The sequence below is a fragment of the Stegostoma tigrinum genome, chromosome 25, assembly GCF_030684315.1.
Source record: "Stegostoma tigrinum isolate sSteTig4 chromosome 25, sSteTig4.hap1, whole genome shotgun sequence".
Classification (NCBI taxonomy): domain Eukaryota; kingdom Metazoa; phylum Chordata; class Chondrichthyes; order Orectolobiformes; family Stegostomatidae; genus Stegostoma; species Stegostoma tigrinum.
The window spans coordinates 37536996-37549531 of NC_081378.1; the positions used below are offsets into that span (position 1 = coordinate 37536996).

Sequence of the window (12536 nt, forward strand, 5' to 3'; positions counted from 1 at the left end):
ATTTTTGCTCCTGACCATGAGTTTTCTTTAAACTTATTGAGCATGATACAAGGAATTAGTTTCTGAAACTCCTGACTCTGGTAACATGAGACAGAATATCGACCAGGAGTTAAATATCGCTTTTCAACATTGGAGTGTTATTGCAACAAAATGAATTTTGATCTTGCCTCTGTACTGATCTTTAAAAAAGCCATTACTGACCTGGTGTGGAGCCAGGTGATGTTTCCTTCACTGTTGTCGTCACCTCTAATGAAAAAAGGGGACGTATCATGAAATTCATGACTAGATTTACAAAACACCTACTTATTTTTGAGTTTCGCCATCATATCGCTGTCAGGATGAATGACGTTTGAACGTTTAAGTTGGGCCCGACAAAACCAAAGCTGAAGAATCTCTTCAGCTATGAATAAACTGACAATATTTATAAGGTAACTGTACAGATTGTATTGATCAGCTTTCAACAAATTCATTCAATGGGCTGAATAATTATGACTGTGAAATAATTGAGGTCCAATATCATCGACCAACTGCAACACAATGACTGTCACTTGCCGTGGTACAGTGTAGCTGAGAGAGCCCTCACTCACCCGGTTTGGAGCTGGTTGTGGATCCAGTTGTACTTGGTATCTCTGTTGCTGTGACTCCTTCAACAGTCAAAGAAATTCCAATTAATTTCCCCATAACACATAAAACTTCTTATTGCTGGAGAGTTTTAAACGCCATCATTACTCAGAAATTTCTACAGAAGTGGCAGAGTTGTGTGAACAGAATTGTTTGCACATACTACAACTAGTTACCTTTTGTAGTTGTTTCAGCAATAACTGTAGTGCCGGATATTTCCTTTGGTGTCGAGGCCACTTCTGAAGAAGAGAAGGGAAGCAATCAAAGTTATTGAATTCCAAGTTCAAATCTGCAGCATTCAGAACATGAAAAAGATGGTGACTTATTTTCACTGGAGTATCAGGGACGGGGAAGTACATTATACTGAAGCAATAAAGATGAAAGTTGTATTTATCAAAAAATATATCATAGGGAATGGCAAAGTAAGCATTGCCTTCAATTAGAAGAAAAGGTAAACATTTCATAAGTCGAAAACAAGGAAAAATGTTTACTCATCCAAGAGTGCAAGAGAGTCATTTTTTAAGAAGAAATGACACTACGTCCATAACATGGTGACAACTAACATATTCAAATGAAAAATTTACATTTTGTTCCAATATTTGAACAGTGTTTCAAAAGTGACAGGTAAATGTTCTGATCGCGCTTCATTCGACCGTCTGCAAACTCTCAGAAGATATCTACAGGTAGTGATATCATATCCCTCTACTGTCTGGGAACTTGGGAAACAAGATGATTATTGGCACTGATTCTACAATAGTGTATCGAAAGAAGCCATTACTGACCTGATGTGGAGCGAGTTGTCGACACGGGTGTCGTAGGTTTTGATGTTGTGCTGACTCCTGTGGAAGAATATGAAAAATCATCAAATTGTACTGCAGCTTCAAAATCTTCCTATTAGTGAAGAGGTTTCTCATTGAATTGTTTTACTGTGTTTTTCTCAAATGTGACTCTGAATTCCAAAGTCTTCAACATTCCAGAATCTCTCCACCAAATGAGTGTTTCTCCAAGAATGAACAAATGGATTGTCATTGCTAGAAAACAGAATGTGTGGAAAGTGCTCTGCTGGGAACGGAGTCACTGGTCTTTAGTTTTAGAGAGCATCACTCACCCGTTGTAGTGGTTTCCGGAAAAACGATGGGGATGGTTGTTCCTTTCGATGAAATTGTCACTCCTGAAGAAAAAAATGAAAGCAATGATTTTTATTGACCACCAGTTTCACACTTTCCATTTGAGACTATTGCAAGGAAATTATTTGATAGGAACCAGAGTATTAGGAATGAAGGATGCAGGACTTTATTGCACCTTTGTAAATGTTGATGCCGCCAATTGGAAGCCTTAACTCATTTTCTCACTTTATTCCTTTCAGATTGAACGTGAATAGAACTTTGTGATCGCACCCATGTGCAAAATGGTGACATAATGTGCTGTAGGTCAACTGCTATGATTAGTTTTCTAATACTTAGATTAAAATTGCAGCTGCTGTAATTGGCTGTGTTACATGCTGGCTGGAAATGTATTCTCGAATTCAGCAAAAACGCTCGTGCGCTCTGTGCCTCTTGTTTTGAATGTATTCCGACAGATATGTGTATAACGGAAATCCCCAAATTAAGTGCCTTTTTTTGAAAGAAACTCGGGTTCAATGATATTCCCGTTTCCTTTTTCTGTGATGCAGCTACCAAGAAAAGAATAGTAGGTTCAGAGGTGCTGAACTGAGAAGTGATGTGCACACTTTCGAACCGTGCAGAAGGCATAACACGGGCTGAGAGTAGCAGAAACCTGAATTTGAGCAAAGTACGCTGTTGTGCTCGTGTTTGTCCGTAGAGGATCTCACTCACCCGTTGTTGTGGTTTCGGCAATAAATGTTGTAGAGGTTGTTCCTTTCGAACCTGCCACCATGGAGATGAGAATGTGAATCAAAATAATTGATTTTTTAACGTTAAATATTATAGGTTTGAAAATATCACCAAAATGTATTGCATGAAAATTTTAGCATGAGAAAACAGGGAATGATTACTTTGGGTGCAGTAAAATTAATACTTTGAACTAGTTCTTCTTAATTTGCATCAAAAAATGAAAACAGATGGGAAAGAGAACATGAGCAAAAAGTGTTGCGGTTTTTCAAAAACAATTTCTCGTCAAGAAAGAAAACCTTTGACAAGATATGATAATGATTGTGACCTCCACAAACATGGACATCACATTTTTGCTCCTGACCATGAGTTTTCTTTAAACTTATTGAGCATGATACAAGGAATTAGTTTCTGAAACTCCTGACTCTGGTAACATGAGACAGAATATCGACCAGGAGTTAAATATCGCTTTTCAACATTGGAGTGTTATTGCAACAAAATGAATTTTGATCTTGCCGCTGTACTGATCTTTAAAATAGCCATTACTGACCTGGTGTGGAGCCAGGTGATGTTTCCTTCACTGTTGTCGTCACCTCTAATTAAAAAAGGGGATGTATCATGAAATTCGTGACTAGATTTACAAAACACCTACTTATTTTTGAGTTTCGCCATCATATCGCTGTCAGGATGAATGACGTTTGAACGTTTAAGTTGGGCCCGACAAAACCAAAGCTGAAGAATCTCTTCAGCTATGAATAAACTGACAATATTTAGAAGGTAACTGTACAGATTGTATTGATCAGCTTTCAACAAATTCATTCAATGGGCTGAATAATTATGACTGTGAAATAATTGAGGTCCAATATCATCGACCAACTGCAACACAATGACTGTCACTTGCCGTGGTAGAGTGTAGCTGAGAGAGCCCTCACTCACCCGGTTTGGAGCTGGTTGTGGATCCAGTTGTACTTGGTATCTCTGTTGTTGTGACTCCTTCAACAGTCAAAGAAATTCCAATTAATTTCCCCATAACACATAAAACTTCTAATTGCTGGAGAGTTTTAAACGCCGCCATTACTCAGAAATTTCTACAGAAGTGGCAGAGTTGTGTGAACAGAATTGTTTGCGCATACTACAACTAGTTACCTTTTGTCGTTGTTTCAGCAATAACTGTAGTGCCGGATATTTTCTTTGGTGTCGAGGCCACTTCTGAAGAAGAGAAGGGAAGCAATCAAAGTTATTGAATTCCAAGTTCAAATCTGCAGCATTCAGAACATGAAAAAGATGGTGACTTATTTTCACTGGAGCATCAGGGACAGGGAGGTACATTTTACTGAAGCAATAAAGATGAAAGTTGTATTTATCAAAAAATATATCAGAGGGAATGGCAAAGTAAGCATTGTCTTCAATTAGAAGAAAAGGTAAACGTTTCATGAGTCAAGAAAAAAGGAAAAATTTTTACTCATCCAAGAGTGCAAGAGAGTCATTTTTTAGGAAGAAATGACACTACGTCTATAACATGGTGACAACTAACATCTTCAAATGAAAAATTTACATTTTGTTCCAATATTTGAACAGTGTTTCAAAAGTGACAGGTAAATGTTCTGATCGAGCTTCATTCGACCCTCTGCAAAATCTCAGATAGATATCTACGGGGAGTGATATCATATCCCTCTGCTGTCTGGGAACTTGGGAAACAAGATGATTATTGACACTGATTCTACGATAGTGTGTCGAAAGAAGCCATTACTGACCTGATGTGGAGCGAGTTGTCGACACGGGTGTCGTAGGTTTTGATGTTGTGCTGACTCCTGTGGTAGAATATGAAAAATCATCAAATTGTACTGCAGCTTCAAAATCTTCCTATTAGTGAAGAGATTTCTCATTGAATTGTTTTACTGTGTTTTTCTCAAATGTGACTCTGAATTCCAAAGTCTTCAACATTCCAGAATCTCTCCACCAAAAGAGTGTTTATCCAAGAATGAACAAATGGATTGTCATTGCTAGAAAACAGAATGTGTGGAAAGTGCTCTGCTGGGAACGGAGTCACTGGTCTTTAATTTTAGTGAGCGTCACTCACCAATTGTAGTGGTTTCCGGAAAAACGGTGGAGATGGTTGTTCCTTTTGATGAAATTGTCACTCCTGAAGTAAAAAATGAAAGCAATGATTTTTATTGACCACCAGTTTCACACTTTCCATTTGAGACTATTGCAAGGAAATTATTTGATAGGAACCAGAGTATTAGGAATGAAGGATGCATGACTTTATTGCACCTTTGTAAATGTTGATGCCGCCAATTGGAAGCCTTAACTCATGTTCTCACTTTGTTCCTTTCAGATTGAACGTGAATAGAACTTTGTGATCGCACCCATGTGCAAAATGGTGACATAATGTGCTGTAAGTCAACTGCTATGATTAGTTTTCTAATACTTAGATTAAAATTGCAGCTGCTGTAATTGGCTGTGTTACATGCTGGCTGGAAATGTATTCTCGAATTCAGCAAAAATGCTCGTGCGCTCTGTGCCTCTTGTTTTGAATGTATTCCGACAGATATGTGAAAAACGGAAATCCCCAAATTAAGTGCCTTTTTTTGAAAGAAACTCGGGTTCAATGATATTCCCGTTTCCTTTTTCTGTGATGCAGCTACCAAGAAAAGAATAGTAGGTTCAGAGGTGCTGAACTGAGAAGTGATGTGCACACTTTCGAACCGTGCAGAAGGCATAACACGGGATGAGAGTAGCAGAAACCTGAATTTGAGCAAAGTACGCTGTTGTGCTCGTGTTTGTCCGTAGAGGATCTCACTCACCCGTTGTTGTGGTTTCGGCAATAAATGTTGTAGAGGTTGTTCCTTTCGAACCTGTCACCATGGAGATGAGAATGTGAATCAAAATAATTGATTTTTTAACGTTAAATATTATAGGTTTGAAAATATCACCAAAATGTATTGCATGAAAATTTTAGCATGAGTAAACAGGGAATGATTACTTTGGGTGCAGTAAAATTAATACTTTGAACTAATTCTTCTTAATTTGCATCAAAAAATGAAAACAGATGGGAAAGAGAACATGAGCCAAAAGTGTTGCGGTTTTTCAAAAACAATTTCTCGTCAAGAAAGAAAACCTTTGACAAGATATGATAATGATTGTGACCTCCACAAACATGGACATCACATTTTTGCTCATGACCATGAGTTTTCTTTAAACTTATTGAGCATGATACAAGGAATTAGTTTCTGAAACTCCTGACTCTGGTAACATTAGACAGAATATCGACCAGGAGTTAAATATCGCTTTTCAACATTGGAGTGTTATTGCAACAAAATGAATTTTGATCTTGCCGCTGTACTGATCTTTAAAATAGCCATTACTGACCTGGTGTGGAGCCAGGTGATGTTTCCTTCACTGTTGTCGTCACCTCTAATGAAAAAAGGGGACGTATCATGAAATTCGTGACTAGATTTACAAAACACCTACTTATTTTTGAGTTTCGCCATCATATCGCTGTCAGGATGAATGACGTTTGAACGTTTAAGTTGGGCCCGACAAAACCAAAGCTGAAGAATCTCTTCAGCTATGAATAAACTGACAATGTTTATAAGGTACCTGTACAGATTGTATTGATCAGCTTTCAATAAATTCGTTAAATGGGCTGAATAATTATGACTGTGAAATAATTGAGGTCCAATATCATCGACCAACTGCAACACAATGACTGTCACTTGCCGTGGTACAGTGTAGCTGAGAGAGCCCTCACTCACCCGGTTTGGAGCTGGTTGTGGATCCAGTTGTACTTGGTATCTCTGTTGTTGTGACTCCTTCAACAGTCAAAGAAATTCCAATTAATTTCCCCATAACACATAAAACTTCTAATTGCTGGAGAGTTTTAAACGCCGCCATTACTCAGAAATTTCTACAGAAGTGGCAGAGTTGTGTGAACAGAATTGTTTGCGCATACTACAACTAGTTACCTTTTGTCGTCGTTTCAGCAATAACTGTAGTGCCGGATATTTCCTTTGGTGTCGAGGCCACTTCTGAAGAAGAGAAGGGAAGCAATCAAAGTTATTGAATTCCAAGTTCAAATCTGCAGCATTCAGAACATGAAAAAGATGGTGACTTATTTTCACTGGAGTATCAGGGACGGGGAAGTACATTATACTGAAGCAATAAAGATGAAAGTTGTATTTATCAAAAAATATATCATAGGGAATGGCAAAGTAAGCATTGCCTTCAATTAGAAGAAAAGGTAAACATTTCATAAGTCGAAAAAAAGGAAAAATGTTTACTCATCCAAGAGTGCAAGAGAGTCATTTTTTAAGAAGAAATGACACTACGTCCATAACATGGTGACAACTAACATATTCAAATGAAAAATTTACATTTTGTTCCAATATTTGAACAGTGTTTCAAAAGTGACAGGTAAATGTTCTGATCGCGCTTCATTCGACCGTCTGCAAACTCTCAGAAGATATCTACAGGTAGTGATATCATATCCCTCTACTGTCTGGGAACGTGGGAAACAAGATGATTATTGGCACTGATTCTACGATAGTGTATCGAAAGAAGCCATTACTGACCTGATGTGGAGCGAGTTGTCGACACGGGTGTCGTAGGTTTTGATGTTGTGCTGACTCCTGTGGAAGAATATGAAAAATCATCAAATTGTACTGCAGCTTCAAAATCTTCCTATTAGTGAAGAGGTTTCTCATTGAATTGTTTTACTGTGTTTTTCTCAAATGTGACTCTGAATTCCAAAGTCTTCAACATTCCAGAATCTCTCCACCAAAAGAGTGTTTCTCCAAGAATGAACAAATGGATTGTCATTGCTAGAAAACAGAATGTGTGGAAAGTGCTCTGCTGGGAACGGAGTCACTTGTCTTTACTTTTAGAGAGCATCACTCACCCGTTGTAGTGGTTTCCGGAAAAACGGTGGGGATGGTTGTTCCTTTCGATGAAATTGTCACTCCTGAAGAAAAAAATGAAAGCAATGATTTTTATTGACCACCAGTTTCACACTTTCCATTTGAGACTATTGCAAGGAAATTATTTGATAGGAACCAGAGTATTAGGAATGAAGGATGCATGACTTTATTGCACCTTTGTTCATGTTGATGCCGCCAATTGGAAGCCTTAACTCATGTTCTCACTTTGTTCCTTTCAGATTGAACGTGAATAGAACTTTGTGATCGCACCCATGTGCAAAATGGTGACACAATGTGGTGTAAGTCAACTGCTATGATTAGTTTTGTAATACTTAGATTAAAATTGCAGCTGCTGTAATTGGCTGTGTTACATGCTGGCTGGAAATGTATTCTTGAATGCATCAAAAACGCTCGTGCGCTCTGTGCCTTTTGTTTTGAATGTATTCCGACAGATATGTGTATAACGGAAATCCCCAATTTAAGTGCCTTTTTTTGAAAGAAACTCGGGTTCAATGATATTCCCGTTTCCTTTTTCTGTGATGCAGCTACCAAGAAAAGAATAGTAGGTTCAGAGGTGCTGAACTGAGAAGTGATGTGCACACTTTCGAACCGTGCAGAAGACATAACACGGGCTGAGAGTAGCAGAAACCTGAATTTGAGAAAAGTACGCTGTTGTGCTCGTGTTTGTCCGTAGAGGATCTCACTCACCCGTTGTTGTGGTTTCGGCAATAAATGTTGTAGAGGTTGTTCCTTTCGAACCTGCCACCATGGAGATGAGAATGTGAATCAAAATAATTGATTTTTTAACGTTAAATATTATAGGCTTGAAAATATCACCAAAATGTGTTGCATGAAAATTTTAGCATGAGAAAACAGGGAATGATTACTTTGGGTGCAGTAAAATTAATACTTTGAAATAGTTCTTCTTAATTTGCATCAAAAAATGAAAACAGATGGGAAAGAGAACATGAGCAAAAAGTGTTGCGGTTTTTCAAAAACAATTTCTCGTCAAGAAAGAAAACCTTTGACAAGATATGATAATGATTGTGACCTCCACAAACATGGACATCACATTTTTGCTCCTGACCATGAGTTTTCTTTAAACTTATTGAGCATGATACAAGGAATTAGTTTCTGAAACTCCTGACTCTGGTAACATGAGACAGAATATCGACCAGGAGTTAAATATCGCTTTTCAACATTGGAGTGTTATTGCAACAAAATGAATTTTGATCTTGCCTCTGTACTGATCTTTAAAAAAGCCATTACTGACCTGGTGTGGAGCCAGGTGATGTTTCCTTCACTGTTGTCGTCACCTCTAATGAAAAAAGGGGACGTATCATGAAATTCATGACTAGATTTACAAAACACCTACTTATTTTTGAGTTTCGCCATCATATCGCTGTCAGGATGAATGACGTTTGAACGTTTAAGTTGGGCCCGACAAAACCAAAGCTGAAGAATCTCTTCAGCTATGAATAAACTGACAATATTTATAAGGTAACTGTACAGATTGTATTGATCAGCTTTCAACAAATTCATTCAATGGGCTGAATAATTATGACTGTGAAATAATTGAGGTCCAATATCATCGACCAACTGCAACACAATGACTGTCACTTGCCGTGGTACAGTGTAGCTGAGAGAGCCCTCACTCACCCGGTTTGGAGCTGGTTGTGGATCCAGTTGTACTTGGTATCTCTGTTGCTGTGACTCCTTCAACAGTCAAAGAAATTCCAATTAATTTCCCCATAACACATAAAACTTCTTATTGCTGGAGAGTTTTAAACGCCATCATTACTCAGAAATTTCTACAGAAGTGGCAGAGTTGTGTGAACAGAATTGTTTGCACATACTACAACTAGTTACCTTTTGTAGTTGTTTCAGCAATAACTGTAGTGCCGGATATTTCCTTTGGTGTCGAGGCCACTTCTGAAGAAGAGAAGGGAAGCAATCAAAGTTATTGAATTCCAAGTTCAAATCTGCAGCATTCAGAACATGAAAAAGATGGTGACTTATTTTCACTGGAGTATCAGGGACGGGGAAGTACATTATACTGAAGCAATAAAGATGAAAGTTGTATTTATCAAAAAATATATCATAGGGAATGGCAAAGTAAGCATTGCCTTCAATTAGAAGAAAAGGTAAACATTTCATAAGTCGAAAAAAAGGAAAAATGTTTACTCATCCAAGAGTGCAAGAGAGTCATTTTTTAAGAAGAAATGACACTACGTCCATAACATGGTGACAACTAACATATTCAAATGAAAAATTTACATTTTGTTCCAATATTTGAACAGTGTTTCAAAAGTGACAGGTAAATGTTCTGATCGCGCTTCATTCGACCGTCTGCAAACTCTCAGAAGATATCTACAGGTAGTGATATCATATCCCTCTACTGTCTGGGAACTTGGGAAACAAGATGATTATTGGCACTGATTCTACAATAGTGTATCGAAAGAAGCCATTACTGACCTGATGTGGAGCGAGTTGTCGACACGGGTGTCGTAGGTTTTGATGTTGTGCTGACTCCTGTGGAAGAATATGAAAAATCATCAAATTGTACTGCAGCTTCAAAATCTTCCTATTAGTGAAGAGGTTTCTCATTGAATTGTTTTACTGTGTTTTTCTCAAATGTGACTCTGAATTCCAAAGTCTTCAACATTCCAGAATCTCTCCACCAAATGAGTGTTTCTCCAAGAATGAACAAATGGATTGTCATTGCTAGAAAACAGAATGTGTGGAAAGTGCTCTGCTGGGAACGGAGTCACTGGTCTTTAGTTTTAGAGAGCATCACTCACCCGTTGTAGTGGTTTCCGGAAAAACGATGGGGATGGTTGTTCCTTTCGATGAAATTGTCACTCCTGAAGAAAAAAATGAAAGAAATGATTTTTATTGACCACCAGTTTCACACTTTCCATTTGAGACTATTGCAAGGAAATTATTTGATAGGAACCAGAGTATTAGGAATGAAGGATGCAGGACTTTATTGCACCTTTGTAAATGTTGATGCCGCCAATTGGAAGCCTTAACTCATTTTCTCACTTTATTCCTTTCAGATTGAACGTGAATAGAACTTTGTGATCGCACCCATGTGCAAAATGGTGACATAATGTGCTGTAAGTCAACTGCTATGATTAGTTTTCTAATACTTAGATTAAAATTGCAGCTGCTGTAATTGGCTGTGTTACATGCTGGCTGGAAATGTATTCTCGAATTCAGCAAAAACGCTCGTGCGCTCTGTGCCTCTTGTTTTGAATGTATTCCGACAGATATGTGTATAACGGAAATCCCCAAATTAAGTGCCTTTTTTTGAAAGAAACTCGGGTTCAATGATATTCCCGTTTCCTTTTTCTGTGATGCAGCTACCAAGAAAAGAATAGTAGGTTCAGAGGTGCTGAACTGAGAAGTGATGTGCACACTTTCGAACCGTGCAGAAGGCATAACACGGGCTGAGAGTAGCAGAAACCTGAATTTGAGCAAAGTACGCTGTTGTGCTCGTGTTTGTCCGTAGAGGATCTCACTCACCCGTTGTTGTGGTTTCGGCAATAAATGTTGTAGAGGTTGTTCCTTTCGAACCTGCCACCATGGAGATGAGAATGTGAATCAAAATAATTGATTTTTTAACGTTAAATATTATAGGTTTGAAAATATCACCAAAATGTATTGCATGAAAATTTTAGCATGAGAAAACAGGGAATGATTACTTTGGGTGCAGTAAAATTAATACTTTGAACTAGTTCTTCTTAATTTGCATCAAAAAATGAAAACAGATGGGAAAGAGAACATGAGCAAAAAGTGTTGCGGTTTTTCAAAAACAATTTCTCGTCAAGAAAGAAAACCTTTGACAAGATATGATAATGATTGTGACCTCCACAAACATGGACATCACATTTTTGCTCCTGACCATGAGTTTTCTTTAAACTTATTGAGCATGATACAAGGAATTAGTTTCTGAAACTCCTGACTCTGGTAACATGAGACAGAATATCGACCAGGAGTTAAATATCGCTTTTCAACATTGGAGTGTTATTGCAACAAAATGAATTTTGATCTTGCCGCTGTACTGATCTTTAAAATAGCCATTACTGACCTGGTGTGGAGCCAGGTGATGTTTCCTTCACTGTTGTCGTCACCTCTAATTAAAAAAGGGGATGTATCATGAAATTCGTGACTAGATTTACAAAACACCTACTTATTTTTGAGTTTCGCCATCATATCGCTGTCAGGATGAATGACGTTTGAACGTTTAAGTTGGGCCCGACAAAACCAAAGCTGAAGAATCTCTTCAGCTATGAATAAACTGACAATATTTAGAAGGTAACTGTACAGATTGTATTGATCAGCTTTCAACAAATTCATTCAATGGGCTGAATAATTATGACTGTGAAATAATTGAGGTCCAATATCATCGACCAACTGCAACACAATGACTGTCACTTGCCGTGGTAGAGTGTAGCTGAGAGAGCCCTCACTCACCCGGTTTGGAGCTGGTTGTGGATCCAGTTGTACTTGGTATCTCTGTTGTTGTGACTCCTTCAACAGTCAAAGAAATTCCAATTAATTTCCCCATAACACATAAAACTTCTAATTGCTGGAGAGTTTTAAACGCCGCCATTACTCAGAAATTTCTACAGAAGTGGCAGAGTTGTGTGAACAGAATTGTTTGCGCATACTACAACTAGTTACCTTTTGTCGTCGTTTCAGCAATAACTGTAGTGCCGGATATTTTCTTTGGTGTCGAGGCCACTTCTGAAGAAGAGAAGGGAAGCAATCAAAGTTATTGAATTCCAAGTTCAAATCTGCAGCATTCAGAACATGAAAAAGATGGTGACTTATTTTCACTGGAGCATCAGGGACAGGGAGGTACATTTTACTGAATCAATAAAGATGAAAGTTGTATTTATCAAAAAATATATCATAGGGAATGGCAAAGTAAGCATTGTCTTCAATTAGAAGAAAAGGTAAACGTTTCATGAGTCAAGAAAAAAGGAAAAATTTTTACTCATCCAAGAGTGCAAGAGAGTCATTTTTTAGGAAGAAATGACACTACGTCTATAACATGGTGACAACTAACATCTTCAAATGAAAAATTTACATTTTGTTCCAATATTTGAACAGTGTTTCAAAAGTGACAGGTAAATGT

At 37.9% G+C, this 12536-nt stretch overlaps 1 protein-coding gene across 1 annotated transcript in view; it reads right to left on the reverse strand.

Annotated features, from left to right (window-relative positions):
• LOC125463424 (mucin-19-like) overlaps nt 1–12536 on the reverse strand; it is a 114809-nt gene that overhangs the window by 44523 nt on the left and 57750 nt on the right. The window contains exons 46-63 of the mRNA XM_059654772.1: nt 12080–12142; nt 11870–11926; nt 10192–10254; nt 9866–9922; nt 9260–9322; nt 9050–9106; nt 7372–7434; nt 7046–7102; nt 6440–6502; nt 6230–6286; nt 4552–4614; nt 4226–4282; nt 3618–3680; nt 3408–3464; nt 1730–1792; nt 1404–1460; nt 798–860; nt 588–644 (exon numbers count right to left, since the gene is read on the reverse strand). Coding sequence (XP_059510755.1) covers nt 588–644; nt 798–860; nt 1404–1460; nt 1730–1792; nt 3408–3464; nt 3618–3680; nt 4226–4282; nt 4552–4614; nt 6230–6286; nt 6440–6502; nt 7046–7102; nt 7372–7434; nt 9050–9106; nt 9260–9322; nt 9866–9922; nt 10192–10254; nt 11870–11926; nt 12080–12142 — 1080 coding nt within the window. The remainder of the gene's footprint in view (nt 1–587; nt 645–797; nt 861–1403; nt 1461–1729; nt 1793–3407; nt 3465–3617; nt 3681–4225; nt 4283–4551; nt 4615–6229; nt 6287–6439; nt 6503–7045; nt 7103–7371; nt 7435–9049; nt 9107–9259; nt 9323–9865; nt 9923–10191; nt 10255–11869; nt 11927–12079; nt 12143–12536) is intronic.